The sequence below is a fragment of the Papilio xuthus genome, unplaced genomic scaffold (genome assembly GCF_000836235.2).
Source record: "Papilio xuthus unplaced genomic scaffold, Pxut_1.1 DF826945.1, whole genome shotgun sequence".
Taxonomy (NCBI): domain Eukaryota; kingdom Metazoa; phylum Arthropoda; class Insecta; order Lepidoptera; family Papilionidae; genus Papilio; species Papilio xuthus.
This window is the reverse complement of record NW_013531704.1, coordinates 8,833,284-8,852,820: the sequence shown is the minus strand read 5'-3', so window position 1 is coordinate 8,852,820 and position 19,537 is coordinate 8,833,284. Positions and strand designations below refer to the sequence as shown.

Below are 19,537 nucleotides of genomic sequence, written 5' to 3'. Positions count from 1 at the left end.
TAACAGTGGTAGAGCCCGCTTTAACATCTTCGCACGAATTGGCCCGGCTCGCCCGGTGAAATACCACGACCACACAGAAGACAGGCGTGAAGTGGAAGCACTTTCGCGTTTCGTCTGAAGAGTGTGCGTCCCGGAGGCCTAATTGAGTCCTCATTCCCTTCTCACCCTTTTTCTTATAAGGAAAGGATGTGGGAAATGGAAGTGGACTTTCCGAATGCATGGAAAAGGACGATATTTTCTCTCTGTACATCCTCTCCTCCGTCGATTAAATGTAGGCAACGCACATGCAATTGCGTATGTCTATGGGTAACGGTCACTTCGCTATTTGAGCGATTTCAGGTGGCCGCTCGCTCGTTTGCCACTTTATGATATAAAAAAAAATTATCGGTATAATTAATCATACTAAATTTACAACTTAATGACTGCGTGCAATTTAAAATATTTGTTCCTACTTTAAACCGAAAAAAGCAAAGATAAATGTTCCACTTCCTGCAATGGAAAATTTGTTCTTGTTCCAAGTTAAATAATAGCCGGGCCTGAATGCTCATTTCAGTAACGTGACGCCATTTGTCCTGTCCTCTTATTGCACCACAATCCGTGGTCTGTCCGCTCCCTTCCCTTTCCTTCCACTGGACTTTTATTAATTTAACTGATTTATGTTAAGCCTTACTTTCACCATTCGTCTTACTAGACTCGACCCTATGTTTTTGTGTTAGGAATTAAGTATCATATGTAGTGGGCGACAGCCATAGGGAGTTTTTCCTTTAAGCCTTTGGGTCAATGCTCTAGGAAATAAGGACGTGTAACTCTGACCACATTTTTGAAATACATTTAATTTTAACACATTCCCAAAACTTTTAAAGCAAAACATTTGCAACACTTCAAACAAACACCCATCCATCCATCCATCTAAACATTCGCATTTATAATATTAGTAAGAAGTAAGATTTTTCACATTACTCCTTCCGGTTTCACATTAGCTGTCTGACTGAAGTGTTTAAGGGAAACCTTAGCGCCTTCCTAAGTGACCAATTATTATCAATTCTTAGTAAGAATGTACATAAATACATAAACATGAATATTGGTAAAATGTACCGAAATTGAAGTACTTCTTAATTAGAACATACAATTGCAAATATATGCTAATATCACTGCACGGAACTGGCCAACTGAAGCGTGGATACATTTCCATAACAATGAAATCATGCTATTACAGCGGAATTTGTCACCTAACTTTATGTGAAATTTGGAAATTATCGTAAGCGATATGATTAGATATTAAGGCCGTACAAAATACGTTGTACTTTCAAACGCTTAACAACGTTTCCAACCTTCCTGAATGATTTATGAAGACTTTATTTATAACCAGCGGTCGCTCGCGACTGCATAAGCACAGGCATGTCCGCATGCATCAGTTACCTTCTCATCTAAGTCACGTCAAAATCGGTCCAACTGTTTCTGATATTACCCGGAACATACGTGGCCTAGTGTACAGACAGACATACAAAATTGTTAAATTTGGTTTCTCGTTATTAGCTACGCAAATACAACATGTGTACGAACTATATATTTTTTGATAAAACATACAGATTCATCATCATCATCAGCTCACTACGTCCCCACCGAAGGGTTCGGAGCCTACCCTAAGTTAAGGGTGATTAGGCCATAGTCAACCCCGCTGGCCAAGTACGAATTGGTTGACTTCACACATATCTTTGAATTTCTTCTCAGATATGTGCAGGTTGCATCACGACGTTTTCTTTCACCATAAGAACGTCGGATAAATGTACATATGTAAATCGGAAATAGAAAAACACATTGGTACATGGCGGGATTCGAACCCAGGACCTGCAGATTGCAAGTAAAGTGCTTGACCACTGAGCCACCGACTCTCCTACATACAACATACAGATACTTCTATTTTATTTATATGTATAGATGTAAAGATATACTTAGATGGTTGGTATATCTAGTTAGCGATATATCCATTAAGATAATTTAGTTGCTAATTAAATTATAAGCGTATAATATAAATGTTATAGGATATTTATGGAGCAATTTGGCGGTTCATAAAATTAGTTAAGTGTGCCAAACCTTCTGCGAATGGACGTGTTTGCGAACTTTAAATTGGCATATTAATATTGACTAATAGAAGCGATTTAAAAATATTTTGGCTCATAAATGTCATTTAATACGTTCGTAGAAATGTTAGTTGTAATGCTGTGATTGAATTTTCTGTGTGTTCAAAAATAGCGAAGGATTTTACTTAGTACGAATCAACTGATTTTGTGGCAGTTTTTTGTGATATTTTATTAATAAAATATATTGTTAATATTATTATTTATTCACTCGCGGCGCTCAGTAGCTGCCCACATGAATGCAATTGGGCTGACATGGCCCGAGATCAAACGCGGAGCCCAATATAAAGCGAACTGGCGGCGCACTGTGGGCGCCCTCTGCCCCACTACGGGGACATAGGGCTTTTAGTCAAGTCGAGTAAGTCATTCTTACAATAATATTACTGAAAAATGCTTTTACATTTGTACTAGCGGTCGCCCGCAGATCCATCGGTGCGGAATTTAAAAAACTTAGTAGCCTCTGTGTTCCTCCAGTAATTTTCTACATCTATGTAAAATTTCATCGAGATCCGTTGAGCCGTTCTCAAAATACTCCTGTCTATAACTCCATACATATAAACATTCGTTTTATATCTAATATAAGTAAGATTATCTAGATTATTTTAATTGTATTTTTCTTTATTGAGATATATATGTAAATGAAAATATCGCAAAAACAAACATAACAGAAGTAGGGCAAAGAGTAGTAGTCTAGAAATCAAATGGCAGATTGAAAATGTGATATAATGGTGGCGTAGTTAAAGTGGAAGTGCATTTAGAAAGCAAGTTAAAGGCGAGTGGTGCGAATTGCTCCCCAGAGTATCTTATCTGCACTGAGCTATTTGAAAAAGCCATAAAGCTATTTCTACGATGACTTCGGAGGAGGAATTGTGAGAGCTACTGAGAAAAGACATTTGATATATTTAAATAAGACAATGCATCTGGCACAAAATGAAGGCAAGACAATTGTTTTTTTTATTCTCATTAAGGCTGTTAATTTGACCAGTACGATAGAGTAGTATAAAGTTTCATAATTATTCCATTCGCAACATTTAACATATTTAAAAAATTTGGTTAATTGATTTTGTATTTTATAATATTGTCAGAAGTAAAGAATCTAGTCGAATTTTATGGTTTCCGTGGCTGTGTTGAAACAATCCTGTAAATAACCATACTAAATGAATACATATCTTAGGTTCGATTTATAATTTCAAAATGAATATTACTTAAAAAGACTATTAAAGAATGATAATTAAAAAAAAACAATTATATTTCTGGTGTATACTACTTATCGTAAATTTTTAATCTTACTAATATTATAAATGCGAATGTTTGGATGGATGGATGTTTGTTTGAAGGTATCTCCAGAACGATCTCAATGAAATTTGGTACAGATGTAGAATATAATCTGAAAGAACACATAGGCTAGTAGTTACTTTACTTTTAAAACCGCGCGGACGGAGTCGCTGCTGTCAGCTAATATTTTATTACTTTGAAATCATGACAAATATTTTTTTCGCCTTTACTTTTATGATTGAGCATTTTATTATAAAATTTCTTTTATCTCAATTCCATTATGTGATTATTTCACACAGTTATAAAAGATGATTTTCATAAAGTGATTCTCTTTGAAATATTGTCTGTATGAAAACCATAAGATATCTGTCGGAAACACAAAGACGATCAGTTTTCCTGTCTCCCCTTGTCTAAAGCAGGGACTAATCGACATAATATTGAAATAAGGTTCTACGGTTTTATGCTATACAAATAGAGGCCCAAAATACGATAAAAACTGAATAACATTGATTCATATTGAAAAAAAACATTTATCATCATATTTTAGAGATGAAATAAGGACTTAATTTTTTGTAAAATTATAATTTTACATGTTTCACTAATATAACTTTAACAGTGGTAGAGCCCGCTTTAACATCTTCACACGAATCGGCCCGGCTCGCCCGGTGAAATACCACGACCACACAGAAGACAGGCGTGAAGTGGAAGCAATTCCGCGTTTCGTCTGATGAGTGTGCGTCCCGGAGGCCTAATTGAGTCCTCTTTCCCTTCCCATCCTTTTCTTTACAAGGAAAGGATGGGAAGTGGAAGTGGACTTTCCGGATGAGAGGATGCATGGAAAGGGAAGATATTTTCTTTCTGTGCATCCTCTCCTCCGTCGATTAAAGGTAGGCAACGCATATGCAATTGCGTAAGTCTATGGGCAACGGTCACTTCGCTATTTCAGCGATGTCAGGTGGCCGCTCGCTCGTGTGCCACCTTTTGATATAAAAAAAAATATTATAAATGCGTATGTTTGTATGGATGGTTCTTAGAAGGTATCTCTAGAACTGCTTAACAGATCTTGATGAAATTTGGGATACATGTAGAACACAGTCTGGAAGAACACATAGGCTACTAATTAAGTTATTTTAATACCGCGTGGACGGAGTCGCAAGCAACAACTATACATTTATAAACGCACTGAAAACGGTAGGCAATATTTCACTTTAGTAAAAGAATATTCCGCTTATCAAAATCTTTTGACAATTTCTATGTAACGTATCACAGTTTTATGTTCACTATAACTGCCTTTTTATGATAATCCAAGCAAACGTGGAGAACTATTTTTCATTCATGACTGGAATCTAGATTTAGTGGCGGAATAGTAACAAATCATAAAGTTGTCTTTGCTTTTATTTAACTACTATTTTATTACCTACATATATATACAATTAACACAATTGGAGTGTCTTTGTGTAAAAAATAAAACATATTTCTCGAACATTATTTTGTTTATAAGGAAAATTCAGTTTTTAATGATTTTGTATGTCGGCAAAACCGCGTTTGTTTCTGGAAAATTTCCGAAACAAGTGTCTTGGATTGGTGGGACTTTGAGATACAGACAAAACGAAGTCAAGGAGATTGTGCTTTTTAAATAAATAAAATATTACATAACACTTTTTATTTTTAACTAACAATGTCTTTATTAAAATAATTTACAAAATATTTAATATAGCCGAGGTAAGCCTACAAAAAGTATTACTACGCCGTAGCAACGTTGTAGCAAGCAACGCAGGATATAATATTTCGTTTATTAATTTTGTACCTGTTACTTTTAACTTCTTAATTCTGTAGGATTATAGTTGATATGTTACATCTAATACAATATCGGACCGCACAAAACGTTCGTAGCACTTTAATTGGGGAATATCGACTCTGTTACGTAATTAATGGCCGTAGATAGCAACGAATAGAGTTAGAATTTTGAAATATGGCGACCCTTGTACAACGTAGAAATACACATGAGATATATTTATTTCTGCCTTCCGATAATTACGGTACAATTACTTAAGATAACATTGCATTGAGGAAATCACCATAAAGTATATTTTATAGTATAAGATGATAAGCAAACAGCCACCGTTATTCGTCAAAATAGCGAAGTCCATGGACATCCGCATTTGCAGATACGTTGCCAAAGCAGTGATGTGGGCGGACAGAAAATGGATATGTCGCCTTAACTGTAAAATATACTTTCTCTTTCCATTTTTTGGTTTCACCAAGAGGATGGGAAGGGGAAGAGTGAGTAGGAATATATGGCTTGCAGCACGCACACTCATCAGACGAAACTGTTTAAACCATATTGCTAAACACAAATAATAAACAATCACTTAAATCCAGCAAAAGGAAACATTCGAAACAACAACTAAATTATTACTTAATTCACCACTCACTTATATAAGAAAGAAGAAAGTAAAAAAAATCAAATCACAACTGCGTGAAACGAGCAAAGAAAGGTGGAAATCTCATAAAGCAAGGACGATGAAGCTCAACATATTTTCACACAAAGTATTTGTCCTCTCCTCGTCTCACACATACATCTAAGCATGTAAAATTGAGCGCAAACACAAATATCATTTTCGCAAATGAGTGTCTCCAACAACTTCAGTATATTACTTCGGTCGACGAAATTCGTGGAACAAGGCAAAAAACTCAGAGACAACAGCAATGACATTTATCTAATTACGGGATCGCGATAAGGGCGCACGAAGGGGGCGGGGGGATTCGAGAGGAGAGGGGAAGGATTGCCTCTGGAAGCCGTCCCGCAGTAGGTTCGTGGCTACGGCGTGGAATGTAAGGCTACGCGGCTACGCCGTCGTTGCAAACACGTTCGGACATCGAAAATCTCTCTAACAACTTTTTCAAGTGATTTTCGGAGTTTTAAAAGTTTTCTTTTTTAATAGAGCTAATGGTGTGAAAGTGTTGTTAATTGTGCTAATTTATTTCTGTTATTATGAACGACATTTTTAAATATATAATGTGAACCGATTGGATGATTTTGTATATGCAATGCTGTAGATGTTTAATTCTTCAACATGAACGTTCTTCTAGTTTTTGGCCTTTTTATAGGTAAGAAAATTATATATTACTAGGAAATTTGTCTAAAATTTACCATAAATATACTTCTTTACTTTAATATATTTTTATATTTTTTTAAATTAAAGTTAATAGTACGGTTTAACAGCGTTTAAAATACTAAATTTTTATCTACACGACGAGTCTAAAATGAATATTAAATTTTATTTAATCGCAAATAAATCTATAATTTTTACTCAAATGACATTCATTTTCAGGGCGTTTTTTGAATTAGTTAAGTATCATTCGCAGTGATAATTATATTAAGCAAATTCATTTTAATATTAAAATGTTCTTTCTATATAAAACTGAGCTAGTTTAGCTTTGCTATGATTTTTAATATAAGTTAGGAATACGATAATTTTTACCAAAATGAGAAAAATTGCTATTTTTATATTTATATTTTATTCAATATTAAAATTGAAAAATAAAACTGAGATGACTATGACTGTACTTATATAGGCATTTGGATACTATTTTCTATACAATATCTTAAAACGCTCTTTTGCATTCGACAAATCAATTAATATAAAGTTTTTTTTTTAATATAACTCTTACTGTCTTTAGGGACTGAAGCTGGGTAAATCAATTTTTGAATCAAGTAAAGATGATTTATTAACAATCTTATAAACTTACATCTACGGTACTTAATTATGTACACTTTTGTTAACTTAGGACGGATGAAGGGAAGGTAAAAGGCTTTATGGCTACGAGGTTACCTTAAACGGTTTGCTGGTATAAAAATTTCTATACTCGTACTATGTCGATTTTCAACTGACTTAAGACATTACGTTACTATTTACGTATTTCAGAAATTATTATTTTGGGCTTCCACCTATAGATAAGATTGTTTTCTCTGTTTTTGTGAAAAATAATAATAGAGGTAACAAAATATTTCAGTGTCGGTCTTTCGGTAGTCATCAGCATCAGCATACGTCCCCACTCAGGGGCTTGGAGCCTACCCTAAGTTAGGGGTTAGTCATAGGCCATAGTCAAACACGCTAACCTTGTACGGGTATGTTGACTTCACACATATCTTTGAATTTCTTCTTAGATATGTGCAGGTTGCATCACGATGTTTTTCTTCACCGTAACAATTCACCGACAATGTCATACATACACGTACATAGAATATTATATACAAGTACGTGACATATATCGTAAATAGTACAGACCGACAAGGATACTTGTCCCGGTGGGCGTAAGTCAAACTAAATTATGACAGCTCACTAGCGCCCCCTTGTCAATGTCAAAATACTGCTTCAAGATCCCTTTCGTACTGTAGCTGTCATGTCATTTTTTATGCTATTTTCTATGTACATGTACGTTCTACCTATTAATGAATCACTCTCATCAATCTTATCACAATATCCTTGATTGACTATTCCTTAAATAGTACGCAAAGAAAGAAATTAAGTTTTAAACTGTTTAATGAATATGTGTTACGGTCTACATCTCTGAGTTTATGTTGTTTATGGAGCCTTCAATTCTTTTCTTAAGCATTTAATAATGTTTTCATACGTCTCTAGGAAAGGAGAATGATATACTCTTTAAAAACTTTCAGATTTATTAAATAATCTAAAAACATGAATCTACAAAGATCTCTTTAGTCTTCTTTGTTAAAATTCCTTCAAATAAGTACAGTTACACCCACAAGTGTGTTGTTTTATGAACGTTTATTAATTTCCGTCGCTTCTACAGGAAAGTGCTTTGATTAACTCTTCCTATTTCATCATCGTAGAACACAGTCTTAGTAGTGATATAATAATAGCATTTTAATACTTCGATCGGTCTAAATAATATTTTGGTGTCATTCGTTATAAAAAAAAATAATTTATATCATAAGGTGGCAAACGAGCGAACGGTTACCTGAAATCGCTGAAATAGCGAAGTGACCGTTTCCCATAGACATACGCAATTGCATATGCGTTGCCTACCTTTAATCGACGGAGGAGATGATGCACAGAAAGAAAATATCTTCCCTTTCCATGCATCCTCTCATCCGGAAAGTCCACTTTCACTTCGCATCCTTTCCTTATAAGAACAAGGGTGGGAAGGGAAAGAGGACTAAATTAGGCCTCCGGGACGCACACTCATCAGACGAACCGCGTAATTGCTTCCACTTGACGCCTGTCTTCTGTGTGGTCGTGGTATTTCACCGGGCGAACCGGGCCAATTCGTGCGAAGATTTTAAAGCGGGCTCTACCACTGTAAACACACTCGGATCGCTAGTTGTACACACTGTGTACAACTAGCGATCCTCCTAATCTTTTCCCGAATATTGAAAATCTTTTTTCTGTAATATTATTCTATTATAAGTTGAGAGTTTAATTTTTTTTTTTTTATCAAAATGTTAGTTATAAATTACTATTGATGTAGCGTAATGTTTGTAGCGTACGTTTAAAGTTAACGTAACAACGTAATGTTCTTACTCTGATGACTTAATAAGATTTGCTTGATTAAATTTGAATTCTTCTTGTAGATATGTACTCTTATTTATTAACAATACATTTCCAATGTTGCAAAGTGATACTGGTGGTCTGTCTATCCTTTACAGTTGTAAATTATTTAGTTAAAGAATATTCTCTTATATTATAAAGCGGAAGAGTTTGTTTGTTTGTTTAAACGCGTTAATCTCAGGAACTACTAGTCCGATTTGTAAAATTTTTTTTTAGTTGGATAGTCCATTTATAGAGGAAGGTTTTACGCTATATAACATTACGCTGCGACCAATAGTTTTTTTTTATTCCGCGTGGACGGAGTCGCAGGCGACAGCTAGTTTTGATATTTTTTACAGCAACACTAATCTTTGAAAGCGGCACTATCGTTGTGAATATAATCCAAGTTTTACCACGGCCGGGAGCGTGTTTAAACATTAGACTAGCTATATATTTAAGTTAATAAGATAACAGTGTTCTATTTTCTGCTACTCTTAGTAACAATTTATAAGTGTTATTGTTGTATAAATCGTCTAAAATTGTTATTAAATATCATATTCTATATTTTCTTTTCTTTTATTTTCATACTAACGCTAGGCCGCGACTCCGTACGAGAGGTATTAAAAAAACTTAGCCTTTAGATTCTTCCAAAATATGTTACCTTTTTGACAAATATTAACTAAATTCATGCAGCCGCTCTGGATATACATTCTAACAAACATCCATCCATCAAAGCATTTATAATCATCATCAGCTATACGTCCCCACCGAGGGGCTCGGAGCCTGCCCTAAGTTAGGGGTGCCTAGGCCATAGTCAACCACGCTGGCCAAGTGCGGGTTGGTTGACTTCACACATATCTTTGAATTTCTTCTCAGATATGTGCATAAATAGCAAAGCATTTATAATATTAGTAAATTTCTTAGAACATACATGTAATATAATAAAATTTAAATACAAAACTTTTTTACATAAAATGCGAATAATATGCACATTAAATAGTTTTTTGTAAGGAGGCGTGTCTGCCAGAATAGGCTTCACTTTAGCATTTGCTAGATCTCGCAGCTTCGTCGGGGCTTATTACGAACTATAAAGTTAAATAATGGGCTATTACTGTCCTATTGTAGCACAAAGGCGTCTGTTTGCGGCTCAAATTATATTATAAGCCGGCATCTGTAAGGTATAAATGAGGGTAAGGCATGATAAGGTCCAACTTTTGTGTTTTAATGTTTTGTTAAGGTGGATTTTTTCTACAAGTTTTTTAATTATATATGTGATAAAAAAAAGTCATTCGAACTTCGTTGATTTTGTGGAATGATATTTGTTACGTACAATATGCGATCTATTTAAATTTAATTGGAGTAAATAGACTGACTAATAACTAATTAGTAAATAATAAAATTGAATTTGACTACTGTGGACATAAGTCAAACTAAAATATAGCACACTAGCGCCCCTCTGTCAATGTCAAAAAACTGTCATAACATTTCTATCGTCCTTCTGCGATAGCAGCGCCTCTCTTATCGACCAAGATAAACATGTCGCACTAAATAGTCAAAGAATACTTGGCCCGATTAGAGAGGTGTTACCTATCGCGGTTAGTGTTGCCAGAAAAAATGCAAAATCTACACGGGGAATACGAAAAAGACCTTATAACTTTTTTGATTTCGTCAGGAGGGCGCTAGTGAGCTCTCTAGTACTAAAAACATATCTAGTACTCTAACTGTTGGTTTCAGAGTCCAGAATCTCCGTCTAAAACATTATTCCTGTTATCTTTGACAAAACAGAGATAATAATTTATTTTCAAAGGAGATAAGTCAGAAACCCACGGTATAAAGGTCAATGCAAATTTTACCTCTATTATCAAAAAACTGGAAGTGTTCTAAAGGCAGATTTAGTATGCAAACAAAGATACCAACAGAAAACAACTTTATATATTAAGAAACTTTTTAACTAGATGTATAGTTAAAACTTTGCAGCGTTGTGGATTTTTGAAAAACAGGAAATTATTTGAAATGTAGTCGCTGCTTCTATTTGCAAAATATCTTTGAAGTATTATTCAATTTCTACCGACGTGTTTTATAACTTTTATATAACTATTTGAATCATAAACTTACTATGACTAAGGGCTTATAAAGGTTCAAATTCTTTAGATTGATTTGTTATAATTTCTTATTTCCATTGAATTCCATATATCTTCCTTTATTTACACACTTATCTTCATGATACAATCTTTCTTGTAATTCAGCCATCTCTTGGACCAACCCTTACATCCTACATGTTTTATTTATTTATTTTAAGCTTTGTACACAGTTTAAAGTACATATTGTAACATTACATAGAAATACAATGATGTACAGGTTGAGGTATGAGCTTAACTCTAAAAGAGTTCTCTTACAGCTAACCTTGCGATACAGACAGGATGTATAGTGGGTAATAACTGTATGTGTACATGTAGACATAACTAAATAATAATTAATAATTTTAATTAAAAAAATCCTTTGCACTTTAATGAAACATTTTACTTTGGTAAAATTTGTCAAATTTAAGTTGAATCTTCTAAAGATCGTTGACATGGTGGCTGCAGTAAGCTTTTGAAACGACTTTTCTTAGCAACGGCTTTTGTTCAAACATTCCACGTTTTAATTAAAACCATCTCGTAATATATATTTTTTTTATTTTAATCCTTTATGTTGTCCATAAATCTGTTTTATGAATATTAAGATTTTTATATAGTGAGAATTTTTTAATTAAAAAATATATAAGTTTGAAAAATGAGTTGTATTTTTATGAGTTAATATTTGCCATTCGGTTTTGGCCATAATTTTTCTTAGGTTATATTAAAACTAATTAACTGTTACAAGGTTACTTTTTATCTTATCTTTATTAACTATTATTGGGTGGTTAACAATGTGTTCAAAAGAAAAATAGATATTTATGATTCGAAAAACTTTTTAGAAGCTAGGTTCTTAAAAGTTCTTCTTCTTCTTTCTTCATTTCTTTTTATCTAGATTTCAATAGATAAAATTAAGACTATTTAGTAATATTTCAGTTTATCTTACTAAAATTATAAATGTCATTGTTTTCATGGATATTTGTTTGGATGTATATTTGTTACTAGGAATTTCCAGAACGGCGGTATAAAACATGAACTTGCGTTTGTGAATTCCACTTAAGTTTTGACAACTGTTAAATTATAAACAGTGCTTACGAAGGTAGATATTTGAGTAACGTTTCAGTAATCGGGCAATAGTCTCAAAAATAACATATAGCTTACGATTCATCCTGTTTTTTTAGAATTCCGCGCAGACAAAGTCGCGAGCAAAACCTAGTTAGTTATAGTTAATTGATTAATTTAATGAAAAATCTTAATAATTAGGTTATGTTACAAATAAATAACTTACTAGAGCTGCTCGAAGTGGGAGTGTCCGGCAACGTTTCCACTTTTCTCGTTCATACGCCTAGTCCTGAACTTGAAGCTGACGGAGGCTGTTGTAAAAACGAAGTATTATTCTATAGATACCACTGATCTTCGACATATAAGGTTCTATTCGCATAATCAGGCAATTATTCTAGATCCAGATTATTTCATCCAGACTAACGGAGCAAATACGAACTTGGCACGTAACCAATATCTGACAACGTGATATAAAATTCGCTGACTCTTTTAACTTAATTAAATTTAATTCCGTTGCCAAAATATAAATTAACTAAATAATGTAGTAAACAGTTTCATTATTAATATTAAACATATTCTATATAATGTTATTAAGGAAAATAATGTTTTTATTTAGTACTATTAACGAATAAATTTATACGTACAGTTGTGACCTCGACTTTCAAGGCCATCTGCAATGGGGAAATTTCATTATATTTTTTAAAAATTATTTATAATCTATTTATAAATGTTGGGAAACTGGCAACATTGTTAAAGTACAATATCTACAAAAATGAAAAAAATATGTGACTTTCAAGTTGCTCTTGCAAAAAATTTTTTTCGTTACGTGAAAATTTGTCTTGAATATTTACGAGGGTATTTCAAAATGTAAAGGGGACTGTCATTGGCTGTGTGCGGAGCCTATACAGAATCGCCAATTGGTGACCGTACCACGACCAATGAAGTAACACTTTTATAAATTATCTATATATAATACAGGATTTTATGAATGAATTCGTTGATGCGTAATAGCTTAGACAAATGACGAACGGTCGGCTTTCAAGATTTTTCGGTGACATATATTTCTGTTACAGTGATAGCGACGGCACATAACATAACGTTTCTAGAAGTGCCACAGTACGGTGACCCTCGATGGAGCGCCGACCTCGTGTGTCATTACGTCAATGAGGAAGGGGACCCGCCGCTACATTCCGTCAAATGGTATCGAGATAATAATGAAATATTTCGATTCACGCCTGAGCAACAAGTGAGTATACTTCATTATTGTGTTGTCTCTTTTATTTCTAAGAGTATGAGAAGGACCACAATATATGTCAATAAAAGTCTACTGTCGAAAACCGCTGTAAAAATACTTCGTCACTATACGTTTTCATTTTAAGAGTGACTATGCTATAGTCAACCACGCTGACCCAATGCGGGTTGACTTCACACAAATCTTCGAATTTCTTAGCAGATATGTCCAGGTTGTCTTACGATGTTTTCCTTCAGGAATTGTAACCAGCACCTCTAGATGACAAATCCACAGTGCCATCGAGGTTCTAACCTTATTGATTGTAGTTTGGTTAATTCATTCTTGTTACTACATGAAGTAACACACGTTTTATCCGTCAGCCATACACGAGAACTTTCAACACGACAGCGGGTGGCGTGGCACGGGACTCCTGTAATATGCACAGCTGTATGATAAGCGTGGTGCTGCCCAAGAGGTACAACACGAGGATATCATTCACATGTGAAGTGTCTACTGAGGGGCCCAGATTCGCGGTTGTCAACCAAACTAAATATCTTACTGTGGCAGGTATGTGTGCTCTTTATTATTAGTTTTTTTGCTACGTTTGTGTTTTTTTGTTTATTCATTTGTTTTACCAGTGACATTAAAAGAAGACCCCGTGATAACGGGTGTGGAGGGCAGCGTGCAGTTTGGGGAGGATGTTTTGCTCAACTGCTCCACCTCACCCGCCATGCCGCCCGCAAACATCGTCTGGTATGTTGACGGGAAACCTGAAAAGGTCAGTGATATTTACATATATATCTAGCTTTACTAACTATACATATTGAACTACTAAATACTACAGATCTTAATATTAAGAATAATTGCTGTATTAATCACTCAATTCTTTAAGTTTTTTTTTACTTTTCTGGTTGAGCTTAACAAGATAAAATAACGTATATACCCGGACTTTTCGCAAAACAATATGGAAATTAGTTAAAAAGGCGCTGCATGTCAGGCTTTCTATTTTTGTAATCTGGCTCTAATAAAAGTTATATTTTAGACGGAACCATGGATGGTGGATAACACAGAAGTATCATCCGCCGACGAGTACGGGCTGCGTTCGAGTTGGCGACCGATGCGACTCCGAGTAAACACTCCCAAGGGAGATGTTTCGTTACGATGCGAGGCGACGCAGCCCGTGCGCCCGCCGTATGTCAGATCTAGTAACACAACGCTCGTGGTCGCCAGATCACCACATCTATCCATGTTCACAGCTGCTGGTGAGTTACTATCGCTTTAGTTAAATGGTGACTAAAAAGCGTTTTAGTATGGTAAATAAGTAGTACCAGGAGCTATAGTGACCAATAAATCACTTCGCGCAATAAGAGTGCAAAGTTTTGTTCTGAAGTGTGGTTCGCATTTAACTTTTTCAAAACTGTATTTGTTAAGAATTCAAATCCATTAGCTACTTATATTTTACCCTAAAATTTAGATTAATAAATAAATTAATATTAGTTACAAAACATGTCATAAAACTAAGTAAAATCTTATTTGTTAGCGCCATCAAATGACATTGTAATACACGAGTACCTAAACTCAATTCTATATTACAGGTTCAAGAACAACGAAAGCAGAAGCGACATTTCTTATGATAGCATTGAGTATTACATTTCATATATTATCCAAATGCAGTGCCTTGTACAGAGTCTAATCGACTCAATCGAAAATATACGAGATATATAATTACCGTAGAACTCCATAGTGGTTATACTTTTATTAATACATATTGTTGTCCCTTTCATTTCCTTTGATAACATAGAGACAACAATGTGAACGGATGTAAGTGTAACAGCAGTGTAATTCTACGGTTACATGGACATTAGTATAGGTAGTAAATCTTTCTAACCATTGCATTTTGCACACCGCCAGCATAAATAAAATTAGTTTATAAGACTTGCTAGAAACAGACTCGGTAAGTTATTTTGTACTGTTTTCATTTGTTGTAATTTTTATATTAAAAATCATATTGTTATAATTGACGTTGTGTTGTAACATGTTACATGTTTTAATGTTTATAAATGTTTCAATTTTAATTAAAAAAAATATTTAAACTTTATTTAATCGAAGAGATTGTTTTATGTTTTACTACATAAATGATTCTAATACTTTGATAACAATAATCTAATTGGTGTGTAAAATGTTGTAACATGTTCCATCTTCCACATTTCTTGTTATACCACTTTACCAGTGTAAAACCTTGATTTTTGAACTTAAATTTATTAAATTATAATTTTAAAATATATACATAATTGATATAATATTTGTACAATATAGTAATATAAAAAATTGGGTAAGCCAAAAATTGTTAGTAAAAATACAATTGCTTTGTACTTATTTGCACTACTTTGTATGAGAACAAAATACGATATTAACTACAAAGAATGATAATTATTTAAGTAAAAAGAAATAATTTAAAGATTAAAACAAAAGTATTACAATTTCATATTAACATTTTGTTAAATTTTACAATTAAATTCTGATAAGAGACATGAATCTAACTTTAAAAAAGCTAAATAAAAGAACAGCCTGTATATACGGAAATAGAGTAACACTCAGAAACAATAAACTAGAGTTTACGATTCATCAGTTTTATAACCAAAGGGTACGAGCATGTCAAAATGAATGAGTTTCCACTATTTATAAAATTATTTACAAGCATATTGTCATTTCTAACATTCTCTTTGGCAAACCTTGACATATATTGTAAATGTAAATATGTGTCACGGCAGTGGAACACCGCACTAAAGTTCTTCGAGGTAATGAAATGTGACGGATTCATTTCATCGTATATCGGGAATTGCTAAGAGGACAAATGTCAATAAATCGTCCGGATCTGGCGAATACAATTGGCAAAACGCCGACGGTTCACTGTGCTGATAAATTATTATTGTGACAAACTATCTACATAGTACAAATGAATCTAACCTTGGGATTACACAGTCGAAATACTGATACAGATACATGCTAACTTTATGAATATTTTTTTCGATATTGGGAACCCTCAAGTTATAATTCAAGAGTTGCATTTATCTGAAAACTGTAACTTTGAGAATAAATGCGTGAAAAAAATTGTAACATCAATTTCTGGGTTTGATTATTTAGTGTTGTAAGTGACTATGTTACCAGTCATCAGAAATATAATATTAATGGAGGTGGGAAATTATATAAAAATTTGTTTAATCTGTAATTCTAAATCACTTGACGTATTAAAAGCACAAAAGCTATTGCACTAGTATTTTTACAAATTGACGAAAAAAAAATACTCAAATAATACGATGATTTTTTTTACTTTAAAAATTATGCTAATTTTTTTTATTTATCAATCATATTATATTACTTAGGGACAATTTTAACTAATTTTCTAGTTTTAAAAAGCACTGAATATAAAATAAGCGCATTAGTTACTTTTTATTAAGTTGCCTTATGCCGTATTTGTTATTAACGTAATAAAATTTATATTCAAAGATACGGGGCTTAAATGCTCATAAAAGTTTTGTTGTTGTGCCAAAATTCTATGTAATTCATACGAATGTCTTATGTGTAAATGTATATAACTTAAAAAAAAAACTAGTTAGTAAATCAACTCCTACAATGTGCAGTTTTATAAACATACGTTGTATTTATTTGTATGGAAATTGGGAGAATGTCATTAACTGTGGGTTTCTGATACTAAAATCTCTATATGGATATCGTCATCCCTGTTTTTATCTTTGACAAAACAGAGATAACAATGTTTTAAACAGAGATTTTGTACTCGGAAATAATGTAAAAAAATTTTCAATACGCGAATACTCCAACTAGATTTTAATACTTAATTACTGTTCCGACGTTTGTACGGCTATTTTACAATAATTTGGTTTACACAGCTTAAGATTGATAGACTCGTGTATATGACATCGTGCATCATCATCATCATCATCATACTCAGCCTAAACTTGTCGACTGCTGGACGTAGGCCTCCCCCATCGATTGCCACAATGCCCGGTCCTGTGCCGCTCGCATCCGGTGCACTCCCGCAACCTTGACCTTAACCGCAAATATGACTATTCTGCCAATTTTCAAGTGATCGTGTTTAGTTTTGTGTATCGTATTTTACTTTATCAAATGTATTGTGTGCGTCCACCTTTTAAAGCGTATGGTCAATTTCTAGCACTATCAAATTGTTCTGTGATACATGTGTTTATAAGTTAATAATTACAAAAAAATATAATTGTCATCTTAAACTAAATAATATCAGAGACGGAGAGGAAAAATTGCTTTGAAAACTTTCTCGTAACCAATGTACAGTCATTTACATTCGCGGTGTTCCAGTTACAGAAAAAAATCATTACACCTCGCAAAAACGGTACATACAGTTGTCTGCATTGTACTTCCTACTATCATAGAGTGTTGATCTTGAACATTTCAAGGTATACAAGACAAATGACTGCCGCTTTAACGTGTAATTCCCGACGACTGTACTTTTTCCGAATAAAAAGGATTGTTTCTCTAACTTAACAAATTTATTTGTAAATAAAGTTATGAAATCTCTCCCTCTCTGATCGAAATTAGTTTAAATGTAATATAAAATTGTCATTGGGTGTTTCGCTCTTAATTGTGGCGAATAAATGAATAAAATTAATCATTTGTTTTAATTTACCTTAACTTAACTTTCCAAATCAACAAGAAAATGGATCGCAGAATTTCAGTAATTATCTTTATTAGACTTAACTTTAACATCGACCAATCCGTTTACAATATTATCTTCTGTCTATCTAACGGTGAGCTTCCGAGACCAAAATCCTCGTTTAAAACATATCTCTGTTTTGTCAAAGATAATGACAGGGATATGTTTTATACAGAGATTTTCGTTTCAGAAACCAACATTAATAAAGTCTGAGATACAAACATGATAGAATTTGATAGATTAAAGTTATCTGATATACTGCCTATAATATCGTATTTCTAAGTCCTAGGAAGTCTTGTTTTGATAAATGAAAGTATCGATTGCCATCCTTACTTCTGCTACGGTGTTCGTTATATTGTTTCCCTTGAAGTTCAGATAAACGTATTATAATGTTACTTAATTGATGGAAATTTGGAATTTACTACAAATTTCTAATACCATTGTGAATTAAAAAAACATGTCAAGGTATATCAAAACATTTTCATTACAAAATATTAGGAGATCAGAAAATGTCGCTGAGCGAATCTCAAAAAGCAAAAATAATATTGCACAAATTCCCATTATACTGAGTTCCGCAAATATTCAGAGCGGTACAATAATATTTGAGTCCCGTCGCACATGAGAACAGGGACGTGGAACTTCACGGGCCAAGTGCTGCGAATAAGCGTCTTTTATTCCTGAACTCATATTACTTTATGCTCCCCTGGTACATTTAACGGTTTGAGTGTTGTATTTACTGGTGTGTAGCGGTCATTGTTTTTTTTTTATTTTATTTACAAAACCACTTACATAAATGGAATAAGTTTGTAACTGGTTAGGAATTTTAAGCTTAAGTAATCTATCGTTTAAAGTTATGTCTTACTGATATCATAAATGCGAATGTTTAGATGGATGGATGTATGGATGGATGGATGTTTGTTTGAAGATATCTCCGGAACGACACAAACGAACTTGATGAAATTTGGCACAGATATATACATAGTCTGAAAAAAACATATAGACTATTTATTAGGCCTTTTTCATTCTGCGCGGACGGTGTCGCGGGCGACAACTAGTTGTGAATAAATCTGATTAATGTGGTAGAGTAGCTTAAGATTTATTTGATTTTTTTTTCACAAAAATAAAATTTATTTCCTAGTAAAAGTGTTGAATGAGGATGAAATTAATAATAAATTATTTGAGGCAAGTCGCACCACATAGAAGCTAACTTGGCACGTTTTCGATCCTATTTAAAATCTTTGAATTGTTAATAAATGGGTCGTATAAAGGTATACACTTCGCACAATATTTACAGATGAATTTTCCTTGGAATCCTTTAATAATTCAAGACGTTTTCTCGTTAAACTGTTAAAGACGTAGGTTTTGAATGAAAATTTAACGAATTAATACTTAACTTCTCATATTCATTTATTTAGAAATTTCATACGTTATTAATAAAAAGTTCTTCTAGGTTG

At 33.4% G+C, this 19,537-nt stretch overlaps 1 protein-coding gene across 2 annotated transcripts; it reads left to right on the top strand.

Moving 5' to 3' along the window:
- The first annotated feature begins 6,245 nt into the window (after positions 1 to 6,245).
- On the top strand, positions 6,246 to 15,391 carry LOC106121137 (uncharacterized). Of its 2 annotated transcripts, none has more exons than XM_013316644.1 (6): positions 6,246 to 6,524; positions 13,218 to 13,390; positions 13,756 to 13,942; positions 14,014 to 14,153; positions 14,418 to 14,637; positions 14,971 to 15,391. In XM_013316644.1, exons 1-6 carry the CDS (start codon positions 6,491 to 6,493, stop codon positions 15,066 to 15,068), a joined length of 852 nt encoding a protein of 283 aa, XP_013172098.1. In that variant the 5' UTR covers positions 6,246 to 6,490; the 3' UTR covers positions 15,069 to 15,391. The 2 variants fall into 2 exon arrangements, with proteins under 2 accessions (XP_013172098.1, XP_013172099.1); XM_013316645.1 differs by lacking the exon at positions 6,246 to 6,524 and adding an exon at positions 12,973 to 13,087.
- The last annotated feature ends 4,146 nt before the right edge of the window (positions 15,392 to 19,537 follow it).